We start from the raw sequence: 22,432 nt of genomic DNA on the forward strand, positions 1-22,432 counted from the left end.
TATGCAGATATTTCCCCTGACTGTGATAGATGTACTAATGGAGTGGCCACACTAATTCATATGTTTTGGACACTTCCAAGCCTTGAAAAATTTTGGAAAGATGTATTTCAAACTTTTTCTGCACTTTTCAATGTCAGCCTTAAGCCCAATCCTTTGACTGCCTTGTTTGGTATTGTTGAGGATAGTGCTACAAAATTGAATCCATCTAATTATTTGCGGGTATTGGCCTTTATGTCTCTTATGGCCAGGAGGGCGATCTTGCTCAAGTGGAAGGAGGCTGCCCTGCCCACTCATGTTCAATGGCTATCTGTCGTTATGTTGTGCCTTGATCTAGAGAAGATCTGTTGTACGACTCCTGATTCTAAACATGATTTTCTAATGTTATGGGGACCATTTCCAAATTATTTTCACAATCTTTGAACTGCTATTAAAGTATGGATCTCAGCCATTATTATTATTATTATATCATATGGTAAGGTATTTTTCTTTTTTCTTCCTTTTTTTTTAAAACCAACCAGTTCATTTTGGTAGGTAGGGTAGATTTTTTTTTAAATATAACTATTTTATTTTTTAAGAAAAAAATTTAAAAAATAAAACAGGTAATTAGTCTTAATTAGTTTATTTCAATTTTGAAGTGTGAACAACTTTTCCTTAGAATGAAGTTTCCAAGTGTTAAAACCAATTCAGGTGTAAGAGCCACACACGTATTTTCTGTCTGTCTGTATTGTATTTTGCATTGCATGTTTTGTGGGTTATGGTAATTTGTCACATCGTTTGGGGTGTACCTAAGCAAATGAGTATATTTACACATTCACACTTTGTCCTAGTTAGTTAGTTTAGTTAGAGACAACCAGGGACATGAAAGATTTTTTTGTTGACCGCTAACTTGAACACTAATTACTCTTATTCTGCTTACTTCATTATTTTGTGAATTTTGGCTATGCTAATTTCTAATATCGCCATACAAGGCTGTTCGTCTTTGCTGGTTTTGTAATAAAGGATCAAACATACATTTTGCTAAATTGGAAGTCAGTTATTTGGAAGCATGTCATACGGTGTCGAGCTCCTCACTCAGTGTCTAAGCAGTTTTGATTTGTTTTCAAGTAACCGCTATAAAGGGATAAAAGCCAGGCGATCATAATCACATTTAACTCAGCCGCTGATTATTTTAAAAGACCACAGTAGATAAAGTTAATTATTCCACTAATGTCTTTTAGGATTAAACACTAATTATCAACATGGCTGTCTTTCCTTTGATAATGCCAACATCTCTTCTCAACGATGACACCCAAAACCAGCCTGCTTTCTTTTTCACTGCTCCCAAACACCTAACCACAAGGTGCTTCTTAATTATTGCATCGAAATTCACAGCTGTGCCTATATAAATTGCAGTACATCATGATGTATTAGTTGAATCCATCATTTAAATGACCCTGGCTGGAAACTTGAAGAGGCAATGCACACAGAATATCCATCTATCATATCCTTCTTGCCAGAGGTTTAAAATGTGGACATCTTCAAGGTGCCTTTTAAAGGCATTTACAGTAATTTCACAATTACTCATGACAAACTTTTAAAACTGGAATCAAAGGCAGTACAGCTTCAAATTCTGTTCAGAAACTAAAAGACAGCATTAATATTTGTCTGGAGCTTACAACTAATATTGCTTCCTATTGAGAACACTTAACACATTGATAGGAAAACTTACAAGTTTGTGTATATCCAGATAACTGAATTACATTTACAAATATTTCCCCAAATATAAAGGTATTTGTTTTAAAAAAAAAACACCTGGAAAAGTTTAGGTATACAATGCTGCAATACTTCAATTCCTATAGCATTAATCTTGAGACACAAGTACAAACCTTAATACTGCAATTAATTATTTTGAGCTTGGCTATATGAACAGATCCAACAGTTGCAACCCTGAAATGCAGTGGATTATTGCAAAAATCTATCTGATTCACTAATGTCCTGCCATCTCTGGAAAATGAAATTGATGACTTCAGAGCAAGACTGTAGCACTAGGACTGTTATCGGGGACCATTATGTATTCTGCTTCACAGAGACATGGCTCACCTCTGCAACTGTGGTCTCAGTGCTCCAGCCTAAGGACTTCATCATCCACCAAGTACAGCAGACAGCAGCACCAGGTAAAGGCAGACGCAGGGGCGTTTATTTTAGGATTAACTCATAGTGCACAGACTTGGCAGCTCTCTTTCCAGTCCTGCTCAGTCAATCTGGAACAGTTGGTTGTTAAGCACCATCCATTCTATTTGCCAATGCTGTTCTACACCATCACCCTGACAGCAGTCCACGTTCTAACCCTGACAGACATCAAGCTAGAGAAGCTGAGCACAGTGATCAGCAATCAAGAGACAGCACACCCTGACGGGCTCCCGGTCATCGCAGGGAACTCCAACCAGCATACCACTGTGAAACCCGAGGAGTAACACACTTGATCGTTGTTACAGCACCATCAAGAGTGCTCATCACACCATCCTACACATGCACTTTGTCAAATCCAATCATATGACTGTACTTCTACTCCTAATATACAGGCAGAGACCGAGGACCACAGAACCAGTGGTGAGGACAGCAACGGTATGCTCAAGGGAGGCAGAAGCGTGTTTACAGAACTCCTTTGAATTCCTAACTATATTCAGTAATTCATCTTCAGATTTGAATGATTGTGTCACAGCCGTCATCAACTGCATCAAGACCAGCGTAGAAGTATGTGTGCCTTCAAGAATGTTCTAAGTCCTACAAAAGCAAAAGCCTTGGATGAACTAGATTTTCTGTCTGCTGAGGGCCAAATCTGTGACATTCAAGAATAGCAATCCAGAACCCAACAGCAAGTCTAGATACAATCTACGGAAAGCCATTGTGAGAGTGAAAAGGCAATTCCTTGAGACATTAGAGACACAATCAGATGCACAACAGCTGCAGTGGGGTTTACATACCATTACTGTCAACAAGGTAAAACCTGGAGGACTTCTGGTAGAGCTCATGGAGTGAAGTCGTGTTCTTGACTCGCTCCATTACCTCTGAGTTTTTTTTCTTATGATCAGCTATATTTTAACTAACCATTAAGGCATCGACTTTTACAATACTTTGAAACAAATTGGGCTCTTCGATAATCGGATGTTTTTAAGGTCTGCTATGTCTAAGAATGGAAAAAATGGGAAAGACGGCAAACCTCCGGTTAGACCGAAAGGTACCGATCTTCCTCCGGCTGAACCACCGGTGACTTTGAAAGCTATATTGGATCTAATTCAAAGGGAAATTTCAACCTCTATTACGGAACTGATTCACTCGGAAATTTCCATTAATTTCCAGAAAATTGACGATTCAATCGATAAAATACAATTATCTATTACGGAACATCAGTCGGCTATATCTAATCTTCAAAAATCCACACAACAAAATGAACTCAAGATGGGGATGATTGAAAAAACAATTACTATAATGAAGAAAAAACTTGACTTTCTGACCTTTAAAAACTCTGACTTAGAATCCAGAATGCGACGGCAGAATCTTCGAATGGTTGGTGTACGTGAAGCTGTGGAATCTGACAACCCTATGAAGTTTTTTTCTCAACTTTTAAAAGATGCATTTCCTACTGTATTTCCTGACCAACCACCGTTATTGGATCGTGTTCACAGAGTTCCATCATACTCGTCTAAGTCAGATAAACCTCGACATGTCATCTTACGTTTTCATTACTTTCAAGACAAGGAGAAACTGTTTCGATTCGTTCGATCTAAAGGTTACATTGATTTTTCGGATCTTAATTTCCGATTCGTGGAGGATTTCAGTAAACCAATTCGGGATCAACGGGTTCGTTACAGATCTGTGATGTCGGAACTCTACAAGATGGATTTAATACCAGCGCTGCTTTACCCAGTACGTCTAAGGATTTGTACGTTGGATGGAGCCCTCCATTTTTTTGAATCTCCATCGGATGCCCAGAGTTATCTGGATCAATTTTCACCTTCAACATCTTAATCGTAATTTTTAACTATCTCCGTTTGATCGGAGGTTGTGAATCTGTCGGCCTTAATTTTTTTTTGCCTTATATGGGCAGAAAAGTTTATTTTTGATTAATTAATATGGTTGCTAAACTTTCTTTCTATCTGCGTCATTCCTTTCTTTTTCCCAGGGGATTTTGGGTGGTTATTTCCTCAGCGTCATTCTACGTATTTCCTTTGAGGCCTTAAATTTTGTAGTTTTTAAATCTACTTTTTTTGTAGGTTTTTATAACTAGTTTATGTTAATAATTTCATTTCTTTTTTTTGTTTATTCATAGGGTCTGGGGTTTGTTGCGGTTTTTTTATATTTTCTGGTTTTTTCTCTGTTATATTAAGTGTTTGTTTTAATTGATTTACTTTTTTTATTCTTTTACTGTTTTATAATTTGCTGATCTTTTTTATATTTACACTTTTTTTTAGTGAGCGTCTATCAGAAGTCATGGGGGTAGTTTTAGTGCTTGCTTCTTTCCAGCTGGTCTGTTTTAGATTTAGCCTTGCGGTCATGGGGTGGGGGGTGGTGGGAGAGGCTTCACGTTTTAGTTTTTTGCTTCTTGGGCTATTTATTAATGGTCTTAACCATCCTATTAAAAGGAAAAAAGTTTTTAAAGTGTTCCAGAGACTTAAAGCACAAATTCTATTTTTACAAGAGACCCATGTGCGGAGGGGGGACAGACTACGTTTTTTTAAATTCTGGAAGGACCAACAGTTTCATTCGAACTCTAACGCTAAGGTTCGAGGCGTCTCTATTTTTATAGACTCCTCAGTTACTTTTATACAACATGATATTATCTCTGATCCGAATGGTAGATTTCTACTGGTTAGTGGTTTACTATTTAATAAAAAGGTTGTTTTGGTTAATGTTTATGCTCCCAATATGGACTGTCCGGAATTTTATAAATCATTATTCAATCAGTTCCCAAATTTGAATGAGTTTTCATTGTTCTGGGGCGGAGATCTTAATACCTGTTTATCTCTAGCTTTGGACCATTCGGCTCCTCTACAGACCTTACCTAATAAATCTGCAACTTTGATTAATTCATTCCTCTCTGATTCTGGGTCGACGGACATTTGGCGTTTTTTTGCATCCTCAGGAAAAAGATTTTTCTTTTTTTTCACATGTTCACCATTCTTATTCAAGAATTAATTATTTCTTTATTGACTCTCATCTTATTTCTTCAGTGATTAAATGTGATTATGACTCTAACCATTTCGGATCATGCTCCACTTAAGCTTTCTATTAAAATTCAGGCCAATACACAAAATAATAGACAATGGCGTTTTAATTTGCTGTTGCTTCAGGACTCGGATTTTGTTAACTCTATGAATGAACAGATTGATCTTTTTTTTACAATCAACTATACAGAGGATATTTCTGTGAACATTCTTTGGGATACTTTTAAAGTTTATATTCGTGGTCAGATTATCTCGTATTCTGCTGCTTTGAGGAAGAAGCTGAAGCAGGAGGAGTTGGTAATTGTGGACAAGATTAAGGAAATTGATAGGAAATATGTTATAGCTCCATCTGAGGAGTTATATAAACAAAGAACTGAACTTCAAATGGAACACAGTTTATTACTTTCGTCCTCGATTGTAAACCAATTAAAGAAAACAAGAAGTGAATTTTATGCACACAGTGATAAAATTGGCAAACTGTTGGCTAACCAATTGAAATCTAATTATACTAAGTCTCAAATTAATCAGATTTATAATCAAAATGATCGACTGGTACTTGATCATGCGGGGAATTAATCAAACCTTTTTTGATTTTTATTCTTCCTTATATCAATCAGAGTCCTCTCGAGATTCTAAATATATGAATGATTTTTTAGATAACCTAGAATTCCCTGAGATTTCACGGGATATGCCTTCTATGCTAGATACTCCCATTACCACTGATGAGATTAAGAATGTTATTTCCTCTATGAACCTGGGGAAAGCTCATGGTCCTGCTGAGTTTACCACAGAATTTTATAAATGTTTTGCATCTTCATTAATCCCGTGGTTCTGTAGGGTTTTCGAGGCTTCATTAAAACTGGGTAAACTTCCCGAATCTTTCAATAGAGCGTCAATCTCTCTAATATTAAAGAAGGATAAAGATCCTGCTCAATGTGCATCTTATAGACCAATATCTTTATTAAATGTTGATTCTAAAATTTTTTCTAAGTTATCAGCAAACAGATTAGAAAAAGTACTTCCTTTTATTATTTCGGAAGACCAAACGGGTTTTATTAAAGGTCGTTACTCTTTCTATAACATACGTACACTGTTAAATATTGTTTATACCCCCTCACAAAATGTTCCTGAGTGTGTTATCTCTTTAGATGCTGAGAAAGCTTTTGATAGAGTACAATGGCCTTACTTATTTAAGGTGCTTGAAATGTTTAATTTTAGCTCAAAATTTATATCCTGGATCAAACTGTTAGATCATTCTCCTGTAGCCTCGGTCCGTACTAACTCTCTAAGCTCACCTTTTTTCCCTCTTTTTCGAGGTACTCGACAAGGCTGTCCTCTTAGTCCTTTATTATTTGATATTGCATTAGAACCTCTTGCAATTGCCATTCGAGAATCTCCAAATATTACTGGGATAACTCGGGGCTTAAAGTCCCATAAAATATCACTCTATGCTGATGACTTACTTTTATATATTTCTAATCCTCAAAAATCCATCCCTGCAGTTTTAGATTTATTAGCACAATTTAGTCTTTTTTCAGGTTATAAATTAAATCTTAGTAAGAGTGAACTTTTCCCAATTAATAAACAACTTCCCTTATATCACAACTTTCCGTTTAAATTGATTAATAATTATTTTTCATATCTTGGGATTAAAATTACTTGTAAACACAAAGATTTATTTAAGATTAATTTTTTACCCTTAATTGACTCAACTTTCATCTAAATGGTTTCCTTTATATTTAACTTTGATTGGTCGTATTAATGCAGTTAAGATGTTTTTTCTGCCAAAATTTTTATATATATTTCAGGCATTACCGATTTTTGTTCCAAAATCTTTTTTTGATAAAGTTGACTCAAAAATTTCTTCATTTATTTGGCAAAATAAAAACCCGAGACTCGGTAAAATACATTTACGGAAAGCTAAGAGAGATGGAGGTTTAGCATTACCTAACTTTAGATTCTATTATTGGGCAATTAATATTCGACATATGAAATTTTGGTTACTTGACCAGGATATACTATCCATTCCTAAATGGGTAGTATTGGGATTATAATCTGCTCAGGGCTATACACTTGGCTGTATTTTAGGTTCCTCTCTTCCTTTTGATTTGAAATGCCTTAAACAGGTCTCTAACTCGATAGTTAAATATACCTTACGTATTTGGTTTCAATTCAGAAAATTTTTTGATCTTAACCAATTTGGGCTAGCGATTCCTATTTTAGGTAACATTTTTTCCTCCCTCTTTCACGGATCGTGCTTTTCAAATTTGGAAGACTAAGGGTATTTCACGGTTTTTGGATTTATTTTTAGATGGTTCCCTTATGTCTTTTGAACAATTATCTAATAAATATAATTTATCAAGAATACATTTTTTTAGATATCTACAAGTTAGAAATTTCCTAAGTACTATACTTTCTTCCTTTCCAATGCTTCCTCCTACATATATTTTAGATACTATAATTAACCTTAATCCATGTCAGAAAGGTGCATCGGCTATGATTTATAATATTATTATGAAACTTAGGAAAGCTCCATTTGATAAGATTAGGGTAGATTGGGAACAGGAATTAGGCTCTATCATTTCCGTGGATGACTGGGGGCAGATTTTACAATTAGTCAATACTTACTCTATCTTTGCTAAACATTCCCTAATTCAATTTAAAGTTGTTCATACAGCACATATGTCCAAAGATAAATTAGCTCGTTTTTATTCTCATATTAATCCTTGTTGTGATAGATGTCCAAGGCAGATAGCCTCTTTTAACTCATATGTTTTGGTCTTGTCCTACTCTGGAAACTTTTTGGAGAGACATTTTTAATATTATCTCAAAGGTATTGAATATAGATATCTCTCCTCACCCTATTACGGCTATCTTTGGATTACCTAAAATTTCCAGTAATCTTTCTCCTTCAGCCCGTAGAATGATTGCATTTCTTACTTTAATGGTGAAAAGATGTATCTTACAACATTGGAAAGAGCTTAATGCTTCATCTACTTTTTTTTGGTTTTCTCAGACGATATTATGCTTGAATTTGGAGAAAATTAGAAGGAATCTTTATGATTCCTCACTTAAATTTGAACAGACCTGGAGATCTTTTATTCAATATTTTCATTTAATGTAATTTTTTTTTCTTCCCCTTTTTGCTCCATATTTATATTCCCTTCTTGTTTTTTTCTACTGTTTTTAATGGAGGTCGGGTTTGAGGACGTGATTTTAAGTCTTTTAACTCTACTTGTTTCCAAGTTAGCCCATTGCTTTGCTTTGCTTTTAGTTTAGTTGCACGGTGGTTTTTTTGGGGTTTTTTTTTCCTTTTTCTATATATATAAAAATTAGTATACTATTATGTTACCTTATTATTTTATGTTTAAATTACATTGTATCATTTCTTTTCTGTTTTAATATCTCCTGTAATTTTATTATATTCTAACAGTGTATTAGTGCCTATATGGCTTACCTTTTGTATACTTATTCAATAAAAAGATTTAAAAAGAAAGAACAAGGTAAAACCTAACAGCATAGTGGCTGTGATGTTTCACTGCCCAATGAGCTCAACACCTTTTATGTACACTTTGAAAGGGAGAACAAGGTTACACCTATGCAAATCTCGACAACATCTGGTGGATCAAAGGAGGCTGCAGATGGTGTAGACTCAGCCAGCTCCATCGAGGATATCTTCAAGGGGTAGTTCCAGAAGAAGACAGAATCCACTGGTAAAAACTCTCAACATCCAGGTATTACCCTCTTCTTGTTACCAATACTGGGGAGGTGGTACAGGTGCCAGAAATCCAACACTCCACATTTTTAGGAACTACTTCCCTGCCATCAGATTTCTGAGCAGTGCATAAACACTATCTCATTGTTCTTCTTTTGCAATATTTGGTTTTGGTAATTTACACTTGTGTTTACGTTATACTGCTGCTGCAAAAAACATTTAAAAATATATCACAGTGATAATGAACCTGATTCTAATTCAGTTTCTAATAAACCTGATTCTGATTAGGGTCTGACCCAACCTAGTCAATAGCTCCAGAACTATGAATTTAATCTGGAAGGTCTCCATTGCAAAAGCAATTGGGAATGCACACTACCATACCAAAGGCATCAACATTTTATGAACCTGATAAAAAGTTGAAATTCATTCAATACTTAACATTAAATAGCACCATCCAAGCTTAACAACTCAACCCAATTCAGACAGATAAGCTGAGTACAATGGGTTCTTGGTGAACGCAGCAGGCCAGGCAGCATCTCTAGGAAGAGGTACAGTCGACGTTTCGGGCCAAGACCCAGGAAGGGTCTCGGCCCGAAACGTCAACTGTACCTCTTCCTAGAGATGCTGCCTGGCCTGCTGCATTCACCAGCAACTTTGATGTGTGTTGCTTGAATTTCCAGCATCTGCGGAATTCCTCGTGTTTACAATGGGTTCTTTATATCTTTGCTCGAAAAGATAAAGATAAGGAATACCATGGTGTCAAGGATTGAGGTAAACACAAACATTTTGGTGGTTGATTGGGGAAGGGAATGATCAAAAGCACAGAAAATAATAAACTGCAAATCCTAGAAAATAAAAATGAAGGACATCCAGAGAAAATTATAGCTTTTAACAGCTTGTCAGATTCCAGTATGTTAAAAAATATTTAGGTAGCACTGGTAATGTGCTTTCTTTCCTCCAGACTAACATTTATTTTTGATTTATTTAGTTTCACGCTCTGAAACTTCGATGGTTTTAAGTTCCCTGGCCCCCACCACTTTATTTTCACCATGAATGTCCAGTCCCTATATACTTCCATCCCCCATCAGGAAGGTCTCAAAGCTCTCCGCTTCTTTTTGGATTCCAGACCTAATCAGTTCCCCTCTACTACCACTCTGCTCCGTCTAGCGAAATTAGTCCTTACTCTTAATAATTTCTCCTTTGGTTCCTCCCACTTCCTCCAAACTAAAGGTGTAGCTATGGGCACCTGAATGGGTCCTAGCTATGCCTGCCTTTTTGTTGGCTTTGTGGAACAATCTATGTTCCAAACCTATTCTGGTACCTGTCCCCCACTTTTCCTTCACTACATCGATGACTACACTGGCGCTGCTTTCTGCACGCATGCTGAGCTCGTTGACTTTATTAACTTTGCCTCCAACTTTCACCCTGCCCTCAAGTTTACCTGGTCCATTTCCGACACCTCCCTCCCCTTTCTAGATCTTTCTGTCTCTATCTCTGGAGACAGCTTATCTACTGATGTCTACTATAAGCCTACTGACTCTCACAGATATCTGGACTATTCCTCTTCTCACCCTGACTCTTGCAAAATGCCATCACCTTCTCGCAGTTCCTCCGTCTCCACTGCATCTGCTCTCAGGATGAGGCTTTTCATTCCAGGACGAGGAAGATGTCCTCCTTTTTTTTTAAGGAAGGGGCTTCCCTTCCTCCACCATCAACTCTGCTCTCAAACACATCTCCCCCATTTCACGCACGTCTGCCCTCACTCCATCCTCCCACCACCCCACTAGGAATAGGGTTCCCCTTGTTCTCACTTACCACCCCACCAACCTCCGGGTCCAACATGTTATTCTCTGTAACTTCCACCACCTCCAACGGGATCCCACCACTAAGCACATCTTCCCCTCTCCCCCCCCCCCGCTTTCCGCAGGGATCGCTCCCTACACGACTCCCTTGTCCATTTGTCCCCCCCCATCCTTCCCCACTGATCTCCCTCCTGGCATTTGTAAGCAGAACAAGTGCTACACATGCCCTTACACTTCCTCCCTTACCACCATTCAGGGCCCCAGACAGTCCTTCCAGGTGAGGCGACACTTCACTTGTGAGTCGGCTGGGGTGATATACTGCGTCCGGTGCTCCTGATGTGGCCTTCTATACATTGGCGAGACCCGACGCAGACTAGGAGATCGTTTCGCTGAACACTTACACTCTGTCCGCCAGAGAAAGCAGGATCTCCCAGTGGCCTCACATTTTAATTCCACGTCCCATTCCCATTCTGATATGTCTATCCACGGCCTCCTCTACTGTAAAGATGAAGCCACACTCAGGTTGGATGAACAACACCTTGTATTCCGTCTGGGTAGCCTCCAATTTGATGGCATGAACACTGACTTCTCAAACTTCCGCTAATGCCCCACCTCCCCCCACCACCCCATCCATTATTTATTTATATACACACATTCTTTTTCTCTCTCTCCTTCTTTTTCCTCTGTCCCTCTCACTACACCCCTTGCCCATCCTCTGGGCTTTTTCCCCCCCCTCCCCCTTTTCTTTCTTCCTGGGCCTCATGATCCTCTCATATCCCTTTTGCCAATCAACTGTCCAGCTCTTGGTTCCATCCCTCCCCCTCCTGTCTTCTCCTATCATTTCGGATCTCCCCCTCCCACTTTCAAATCTCTTACTAGCTCTTCTTTCAGTTGGTCCTGACAAAGGGTCCCGGCCCGAAATGTCGACTGTACCTCTTCATATAGGTGTTGCCTGGCCTGCTGTGTTCACCAGCAACGTTTTTGTGTGTTGCTTAACATTTATTTTTGACTATTTAAGCAGTTGTTCATTTTCATGTACCAGCTCAAAACAGTCACAATGACTGCTGAATGAATCAACATTGGCAGAAATTTGTTTTGCATCATCCCATTTACAGCCTACATTGAGAGACAGAGATTCATCATATTAAATTGATAGTTATCTCATCTTACAACTAACTAAGGCCATTGTAATGCACATCAGCTGGCAAAATTCATACAATTACTCCTATTACCAAAGTGTTCCTCTAAACTATCAGATTACAGACAAATCTGGCTGTCTTTATGCATCATTTACTAAAATTCAAAGTACATTTATATCAAATTATACAACCCTGAGGTTCATCTCCTTGTAGGCAGCCACAAAACAACAAAACCAAAACAATCCAAAAGAAAACTAACAAACACCCAATGTGCAGAGATCTTTAAAAATACACAAATCATGCAAACAGAAAAAAAAGCAAGCAACATCATTCAGAACTAAAGTCAGTCCACTGACACGAAGCCCAGCGTAGACGGAGCAGGCCGATAGCCTCAGCCTCAGTTCATTACACAGCAGGGCAAATGGCCGTGAAGCTCAGAGCAGGCCACAGCCTCAGCACTGCGGACAGCAGAGTAAAGATCACAGGGCAGCAAGCAGAACCAGCTCCATCGTCGCCTCCAGTCCCCAACACCCAACTTTTTTAATCCATCCAGGCCAGTGTTTAACTTGATCAAGCACCAGTCATCCATTGCACTAGGAGCCAGCCCCTGCCACATCCATGTGCTCTGGGCTGCCACAATACTAATCTTTCTAAATCGACCCGGCACTTAGATCGATCAGATCTCACTCAGTTTAGTTGGACAGGCTCAACTTATCTCCACTTCACACACCCCATCTCCATCTCGACCACGTTTGACCTCGCTCTGTCCAATTTTCCTCGAACATGCCTTGACCTCGCTCCGACATTATCTTGCATCTTCATGCCTCAACTCTCAAGTCAGCCTCACCTTCGTTCGCCTCTTAATTGTTCGTGGTGCTTGTTTACCACAATTTTCCACAAAAAAAGTGCTATTAATAAATTACTTAGTTGCATTTCTTGCTTTATGAACTGCCAGTAAACTGGTGCCCATCTACTGTAGAGCTCCTGAAGTGCTACTGAAAAGCTGATGGAATACAGTCATTGGAAACAAAAAACTGTAGACACTAGAATGTGGTGCAAACAAATCAAGAGCTGAAAGGTTGATAAACATTGGAAAGAAGGGTGTCAGACGATCTGGGTGAATCTGAAGGAGAGATGAAGGGACATGGGAGTAGGTGGCCAAAACTGGAGAATTTTAAATATTGGTTTAATGACCCAGGTGCAACACGAAGCTTTTCAAGAAATAACTCAAAATATTTTAGTCTATTCATAAGTACATATCCATATTTTGCACATATAAACTCTAATAATTAATAGATATCTTAATGTAGAAAATTAAAGATTAGCATTAGAAAATTCTTTTTTTGACATCATGAACTTTATTAAAATTATTAAAATCTAACAAGAAATAACATCTCATCCACTAAAGACATTTTTTCTCAACTACTGAGTTATTCCAGCTATGGAGTACAGAATACAACTATCAGTCTGGTAGCAACTTAGCATTAAAGTTTTGCACTTTAAAGTTAGAACCACTTTTCTTTAGTCAGCCAGCTAACAGTATTTTGTCAGGGGTCAGTTGTTTTTTCAAAAAAAACGCAGAGAGTGGTGAGTGCGTGGAATGGGCTGCCGGCGACAGTGGTGGAGGCGGATACGATAGGGTCTTTTAAAAGACTCCAGGACAGGTACATGGAGCTCAGAAAAATAGAGGGCTATGGGTAACCCTATGTAAGTTCTAAGGTAAGGACACGTTCAGCACAGCTTTGTGGGCTAAAGGGCCTGTACTGTGCTGTAGGTTTTCTATGTTTCTATGTTTCTCTATTCAAAGAACAGTTCTTAACACAAAGCAAATAAAAAATCCATTTCTACTTTATGGAGCAAGAGGGCTTTTCCCTTATTAGGATGCAGACTGGCATAAACAGTTCACCAAACAGAAGTGCTGTAACCAAATGATTGAATGCAGGTGCACACCTGTATAATGCTATCCAAGTCAGGACAATTGTAGTTTCAAATGGTATACCGAAACTCAAGTGCAAACTTATAAACTGCAACCAAGATTGTCTTACCAAGAAAAAAAATCTTCAAAATCAGGTAGCTTCAAGCATGACATCTTCAAAGCAAGTCACTAGTTCCTAAATTTCATTGCAAATTCTATCATCTGCACATTTGCTGAGTCCTCTACCCCAACACAATGAATCATTCACAAATTCAGATTAGTTGAGACAATTGAAAATGTTGAAGCTCAGCCTTCACTTAAATTAACACCAATACTCATTAGCTCCAAGTAGATTAAAAAACTGAAAAACACCTTATTAGATACGTGGCTTATGACCACAGGAAAAAATGGCTGGAGTTGCTTTGCACTTTCGTGCAAGTGTGTTTATTAGATGTGTCAAAAATCAAACTTGCAAAAATGGCAAAAAGAAAACTGTTAATATTAACAATAAAAATCTACCAGAAAACACAATAATAGCTCCATACTATTTTTATGTCTAGTGTGAACTCCTGACAGCCCTGATCTCTCCCCCTCTGGAGGAGATGAGCTCCTTTTTATTTGGCACTAGCATATACCATCTTAGCTTAACTCTCTTGGAATATGATGTACCCCACAATGTAGTTACAATCATATTACAAAACAGCAGTATCTACATTAAATACAGTATACAATATATACACATCTAAAGCATTGGAATATTCCACTGTGTATGGCAGAAGAGGTACCATAAAGTCAACCCAAGTGCATCAGCTCAGTTTAGGACCCACTGTGAGAATATACTGGGAAAAAACATTCAGCGCAACAAAACCAGAATGACAAGGCAATGTTTGTGTGTGTGTAAATGCCCATGTGCAAGGAGTACGTTTACTGAGTGTTCTCCACACCCATCTCTAGTCATCTACTCAAAAAAGCCTTGACTAAAATCTAGACACAATTCCATTAGATTTAGTAAATTTACAAGATTTAATCATAAGCAAAAAACAATTCTCCCTTAAACACATTCGCATCCATAGCTTATACTTCTTGGATATTAAAGGGGAAAAGAATTAAAAAGTATCATCACACTTACTGAAAGTAGCTTCCATGTTATTGGTCGGACCTGCCTTGGGATTCCAGACCAGCTGAGCTTTCTCAACTCTTCTGCGTTTGGAAGAGGAAAAACAACAATGATTGGCTTAAGATCATATCAGGAGCATAAAACAAAATCCGCCAGTTTGAAGATATGCAAGATAATTTGCAAACGTTTGTACTCAAAATAGAATTCAATGTTAATTAGAATTAACAAATGGCACATAAGGAGAGAAAGGTCTATGGGAATATCCTAACTCAAGTGGAAAGTAAATATATTATGCCAGTGGACATGCTACCATGAGATTCGTTTTCTTGCAGCACTTACAGGATTTTTATGTAAAACAACACATAAATAAACAAAGACTGAAAAATCACAAACACGAGCAGATGCTGGAAATCCAAAGCAACGCACACAAGATGCTGGAGGAATTCAGATCAGGCAGCATCTATGGAGAAGAGTAAACAGTCGAAGTTTCAGACCAAGACCCTTCATCAGGACTGGAAAGTAAGAGAAGTAGTCAGGGTAAAGGCAGATTTATACTTTTGTGTACCAGTTTATGCCGTAGCCTACGCAAGAGGGCTACGCCGTTATGAGCATTTATACTTGTGCGTTGGTGTGTCTGCGTCGCTCTGCAATTCGCGCATGTCACACATGTGCGCACACCCGCCCGTGCAAGGCTTCATGGTCATGGTAGTCTTTGTCGGGGTAAACAAGTTTAAAGTGAGCGTCTTTTTTCGTAAAAGCGAAATGTGTCCTCCATAATTTCAGAGGTCTGTAAAGCTTTATGGAAAGCATTGCAGCCAAAGTTCCTTCCCTGCCCTTCAGTGACCCAATGGGAAGCTACTGCAGCGTAGGAGGAAATGCGATGCTACCAAGCGAACCAACCACAGCTGTTGTGGTCTGCATTGCTGCGACTTGTAGTTACATTTGGGAAAGGTGCACGTCAAGCTACAGCATTGGGTTGGCGTAGAGTACTGTGTAGGGTTCGCGGCTACACCGTACCTATGGCGTCGATTTGACGCACAAGTATAAATCAGCCTTAAGAAGATGGGGGAAATGTGATAGGTGAAACTGGGAGGGGGGAAGGGTGAAGTAAAGAGTTGGAAAGTTGATTGGTGAAAGAGATACGGGATGGAGAAGGGGGAATCTGATAGGAGAGGAGAGAAGACCATGGAAAAAAGGGAAGGGGGAGGAGCACCAGAATGAGCTGTTGGGCAGGTAAGGAGATAAGGTGAGACAAGGAAATAGGAATGAGGAATGGTGGGGGGAGGGGGGGCGCAATTTCCAAAACTTCAAGAAATCAACATTCATGCCATCAGGTTGGCGGCTACCCAGACAGAATATCAGGTGTTGCTCCCCCAACCTGTGTGAGGCCTCATTACGGCAGTAGAGGAATCCACGGACTGACATGTCGCAATGGGAATGGGAAGTAGAATTGAAGTGGGTGGCCACTGGGAGATCCTGTTTTTTGTGGCGGACAGAGCAAAGGTGCTCAGTGAAGCGGTCTCCCAATCAACGTCGGGTCTCACCGATATACAGAAGGCCACACTGGGAGCACTGGATACAGTAGATGACCCCAACAGGCTTGCAAGTGAAGTGTTGCCTCACCTGTAAGGACTATTTGGAGCCTGAATGGTAGTGAGGTTGGAGGCGTAGGGGGGTAGGCGTGGCACTTGTTCCACTTGCCAGGATGTACCAGGGAGGGAGATCAGTGAAGAAAGACAAAAGAGTCCATAAGACCATAAGACAAAGGAGCAGAAGTCGGCCATGCGGCCCATCGAGTCTGCTCTGCCATTTTATCATGAGCTGATCCATTCTCCCATTTAGTCCCACTCCCCCGCCTTCTCACCAGTCGTGTAAGGAGTGATCCCTGTGGGAAGTGGAAAGTGCAGTGGGGGGGGTGGAAGAGAGGGATGTGCTTGGTGGTGGGATCCCATTGGAGATGGGGCCAATATGTGAAAGACAATCTGTGCAAATACTAAGAACATGAGATACAACAAATCCTTGAAAGTAACACTTCAAATCATAGAAATCAGTCAGAATAGAGTCCCAGTCTGGGCATCCCATTTGATGCTCCCAAAGCTCTGGTCCTACATACTCTACATCATACAAAGGACTCCAGTCACTTTCACTCCCATTATCACGCCGGTTTGAGACAACCTTATCCTATCCAGTTTCTAAACATTTATCCTGCCTTTGTCATTTACAACAACTAACTATTCAACACTTGCTTTGGATGTACACATTCCTTGGAAATATGTTTGAGATAGATTTCCCTAAAAGTGCAGATGTATGCATAAAGCCACATCTGAACTACATACATATGCATTTATATCTCAGTTAAATATTAATTCTAATTTGCCAGCATTAAAATTATTGTTGATAAGAGCACAGAACATGAACCAAAATCAGAATCGAATTTAATGAATACCATTGGCAAATGTTGTGAAATTTGTTGTTTTGCAGCAGCAGTACGTTATAATAATAAACTTTAAATTACTATACAAGGGCTTAGCACCAATTTGTATGGATTCTATACCTGCACCTGTATTCCTACAGATGTGTAGTGGAGAGGATTCTGACCGTTTACATCGGAAAGAACCACCAACGGACAGAATTGCAAGAGGCTGCAGAGGGCTATAAAGTCAGCCTGTTCCATCACAGGTACAACCCCATCCATCATCGAGGACATGTTCAAGAGGCAGTGCCTCAAGAATGCAGAATCCATCATTAAATACCCTCATCACCTGGAATATGTTCTACTCAGTTGAGGAGGTATTCATTTTTGTGACTAAAGTATTTTATAATATGCCTTACACTGTGCTACTGCCACAAAAAAAAAACGAAATTTCATGAAATATGTTAGTGATAATAAACCTGATTCTGTTTCAAGAAGGAATAGGCAAGTTATGCCAAGACAGTGGACACAAAACAAAAACTGCCTGTCTGGAGATATGCATGATAATTGCAAAAGTTTGTACTCCAAATAGAATTCTATGTTAATTCTATGTTAATGTTGATGGAGAATGGACGTGAAAGCCCAGAGGAACATCTGGAGAAATTTCTGAAACGCCCATCCGCTGCTGTCGTTACTGTGTGGTCGGGAAACTTTCGGAGGGTAGGCCTCAAAATCCCCAGCCTTGCCCACTTTTGGTGACCGAGAAGGAGGTCGAATTGTTCGGACAGAGATGGCGCTCAGTACTCGGTGTTGGAAAGCTGATCAGAGCTCGAAGTTTTCGGATGACTCAGAGTCGGATTGTGGTCGGCATGGCAGGGAGAGTTTTTCTTCCTTCTCCTGTCTGCGTGAGATGTGGGACATTTGAGAAACTTTGAACTTTACTGTGCTCACGGACTTCTTCATCAAGTTATGGTATTGTTACACTGTTTGTAACTATATGTTATAATTATGTGGTTTTGCAGTTTTTTCAGTCTTGGTTTGTTCTGATATCACACCGGAGGAAATAATGCATCATTTCTTAATGAACGCATTACTAAACGACAATAAGAGAGGACTATGTGTCTTCATAATCATAATTAGTATTAACAATTAGCACACAAGGAGAGAAAAATCTATGGGAATATCCCATTCCTTTCCTTGTCCACCTCAAGTTCAAATATATTATGAAAGTATATATACATTACTACATAGTACCTTGAGATTTGCTTTCTTGCAGGCATTTACAGTAAAAAAAATACAAAAGGACTTTTATGAAAAACTATACATAAACAGACAAAAACTAACAAATCACAAACATGAGAAAATGTGCAAAAGCCAAGACAGTACTCAAACTTAAGCCATACACAGAACACAACACATAACTGTCGTCCTCATAGAAAGGATAGTAACACCTTAGAGCATGGATTCCCAACCTTTTTTATGCTATGGACCAATAATATTAAGCAAGAGGTCCGTGGACCCTAGGTTGAGGACCCCTACTTTAGAGGGTGTACAATAGGTTGACAAGGAAAGGTCAGAAATGCAATGATTTTTAAATTATTTTCATAATCTTTGACTTCTCATTAAAGGAAGGAGGGGAGGAGAAGATGGCAGCGCGACACAGCGCACGCGGCTGCTCCGAAATGATATTGGTATTTGTTAAGTAGGTACCGTGCACAATCCTGATTTGATGTAGACAGACGTGAGAAGCATGGAGGAACATCTGGAGAAACTTCTGAAATCCCTGCTTCGCTGCTGCTGCGCGATCCAGAATCTCCGGAGGGGAAGGCTCCAAATCCTCCGCTTTGCCTATTGCCGGGGCCAGGGCCGGGGTCGAAGCGCTCAGCAGAGATGGTGCTTGGTGCTCGGTGTCGGAGGGCTGGTCGGAGGCTCGAAGTTTTCAGACGGACTCAAGGGTCGGCTGTGGTCGGGTGCTTCCAGGGTGCTGCATCGGCAAGTTTGCGGCGCTGGAGGTTCATGGCAGGGAGAGTCTTTCTTCCTCCTACCGTCTGCATGAGATGATGGGACTTTCGAGAGACTTTGAGATTTTTTTTTACCATGTCCATGGTCTGTTCTTTATCAAATTACGGTATTGTTTTACACTGTTGTAACTATATGGTATAATTATGTGGTTTTTGTCAGTTTTTTGGTCTTGGTTTGTCTTGTGTTTCTGTGAGATCATACTGGAGGAACATTTGTACTATTTCTTAATGCATGCATTAGTAAATGACAATAAAAGAGGACTGCGTGTCCTCATAATCTAAAAAGTACAGAAGTTGGTTAATAGCATATTTTATTATCTGTTAAGTTTTTTTTTCTCTTTTTTTTTTCCCCCAAACAGCTTCGATTTTGGTAGTGGGTGTAGATTTTTTTTTAATAAAATTGTTTACATTCTAGTATACAAATTAATCTAATCTTTATGAATATAGAGTAAATGTGATTCAATATACTGTATCTGGTATCATTATATTGTAAAACAAAAGAAAAAATATGTATTCTCTGGACTCTGTATTCTTCTATATAGAAATCAATAAAAATATCGGAAAAAGAAAGAAATGCAAGACTATATCAGCAAAGTATTTACGGACTGGTTATTCTCATTCTCCTTAAAAGAGAAGTGACTTACAGTGGACTAAAAATTTACTTACAATTTAAAATGACAAAGGGAAAAGGTTGTGAACAGAGGGAATGTTTTCTCTGTAATAATAATCATGAAAAACAATGACCAAAGGGAATTCACAAGAAACCTCTTTACTCAAAAAAAAAAGAACATGGAACTTTCTACATAGCAGTTAGACTGAAGAGGATAAATAAATTTGAGAGGCTGTATTTCTCAAGAGAAACAGGTCCCGGCATTGTGAGCACAAGATTGAAAAAATAAACTTATTTTTATTTTCTTCTAAAAAAACAATGTATACCATCTGATAAAAAGACTACAGATTATGACAATTACAGTTTTGTTATGAATTTATTTTTAACAGTTGAACTAAATGTAATTTCTCTTTTACAAATATAGTCTGCACTGAAGCATAAAAGCCAGGACCAACAGGCTCCAGGACAGCTTCTTCCACCAGGTCATCAGACTGTTAATTCATGCCAATGCTGCTGTATTTCTATGTTATATTGACTATCCTGTTGTACATATTTATTATACATTACTATTGAATTTAAATGGAATTTTCACATTTGAACGGAACGTAACAAAGTTTTACTCTTCATGTATTGAAAGAATGCAAGTAATAAAGTCAATTCAATTATGATCCTATTTTGCAAATGTCAGAGCTTGTATGTGAGTTGCTATAGGCCCAGAAGTATTCTGATCAGAACCCAAGATGCAGAGATTAATAAGGAATGGATGGAATTTGTCATAACACCATAGTCTGTTTCAGCAAATTCAAAGCATCAATAGTTTGTCAACTAAAATAATTTTTCTGTATGTCTGTGAATTAACTTTATAGAAAATAGAAGTTTTCTTGGATCAGAACTCTTTAGTTAAAATGTAACTTGGATATGAATACTCTACCAGTGACATCTCATTTGTGAACAGTAGACTATGCAAGACATGAAAAAATTATGCGACTTCACTGCCACGATGAGCACCATTTATCAGAATTCCATCCTGTAACTTTATTTACAGTAACCCACAGGAAGACAGAAAAAACCTCAGGCTGTGATTAATAAAACTGAGTCTGCCATGAGCGGTACAATTAACTGGTGTGCCTTTGTGAGAAATCCCAAATGTGGTTTTTTCCACCCAATTCAAAGATTCCTTATCAATCATGAAGTTAATTCAGAGCCACCATTTATCATCTCATGTTAACTTCCTGTGTATGCAAAAAAAAAATCAATGAAGTAACTGGATCTGCCAACCCTCTTGTTCTAATCCTGTCATAAATTTGACAGAGAGGAATGAAGCTTTGAACTTTAACTCTGCACCGCTGACACTGTTTGCAGTTATAAACAGACAATTTCTCAATTACCAATAAAACAGAGCAGGTCAGCAAATTACTGGAGCTGTTCCATCAGGATATCAGGCTTTCAACATTTAAATACCACATTTTGTACAGTGTCAGTGCTTCATAGGAACATCATCAAGAAATCTGACAAATGCTCTACAAGGAGATATTAACATGAGTGGATGAGAAATAGGTTAAGGCAAGCTTTGCACACCTTCATTTATATTTGAGATTCATTCAGAGTGTACACACAATTAAAGAAAACATTAAAAAGAAATGTGTATTGTTAATAAGTAAAAGTGCAAATTTGGTCAATCAAAGTAAAGATGACTTTTTATGCAGCAACTGTAAAATCTGCCAAGTTTAAAAAATAAAATTTGAAAAAGCTTTAATTCATTTTTATATTCCCTTCTCTCACAAGAAGTGTAATTCACTATTGAGGTAAATTCTGAATTATTCTTCGGATGACAAATCTCAAAAACCAAGCCCCCCCACCTGATCAATAATTATGGGACAGTCACTGTTAGAGCATATTCTGGAGTTAGGTTATATACCAAAATATTAACTTCAGCAACCAATCTTTAGACCTAAATGTGGATTGTAGATTACATTTAAAATGCAGCCCTGGACAACAGTTACCTGGAGCTGTGGACTGGAGTCAACAGTAAACCAGGCAAGGCATTTTTGATGTCTGGAGTATGGGTGCAAAGGAGGTGTGAAAATTATATGTAATTCTAAGGAAGCATTGTAGAAACATAGCAACTATAGAATTGTCCTTTGATCTTTAACACACAAAAATGTCATGTAATATTGGGCTGAACAGGCCTCTTCCACCAACTTTACATCCAATTTGCAAAAAGCTCTAACCTTGTGCACCAATTGCCAATGTGGGACTCAGACCACATCCAAATCTAACAAGGGTAACAAGCATCATCCATCACATTACCATTATGTCTGAAGCAGATTGATTGCACAAGGTTCAGCTTCTTGTGCAGCTCCTCAGAGAATGATGCAGTAAGGTATGGACAATATCCAACTCTGAACTGATAGGCAAGAAGTAACATTTGCATCACACTATCCAATAAAAGAAAATCTAACTATCACTCTGATACCTCCAAAGGTGGGATGTGGT

The 22,432-nt window shown here is 38.6% G+C and overlaps 1 protein-coding gene across 4 annotated transcripts in view; it reads right to left on the reverse strand.

The window, feature by feature from the left end:
* tbc1d22a (TBC1 domain family, member 22a) overlaps positions 1-22,432 on the reverse strand; it is a 335,257-nt gene that overhangs the window by 253,927 nt on the left and 58,898 nt on the right. For all 4 annotated transcript variants that reach the window (XM_072241880.1, XM_072241879.1, XM_072241878.1 and 1 more), the window contains one exon: positions 14,905-14,975. In XM_072241880.1, coding sequence (XP_072097981.1) covers positions 14,905-14,975 — 71 coding nt within the window. The remainder of the gene's footprint in view (positions 1-14,904; positions 14,976-22,432) is intronic.

This window comes from Mobula birostris, chromosome 23, assembly GCF_030028105.1.
Source record: "Mobula birostris isolate sMobBir1 chromosome 23, sMobBir1.hap1, whole genome shotgun sequence".
NCBI lineage: Eukaryota > Metazoa > Chordata > Chondrichthyes > Myliobatiformes > Myliobatidae > Mobula > Mobula birostris.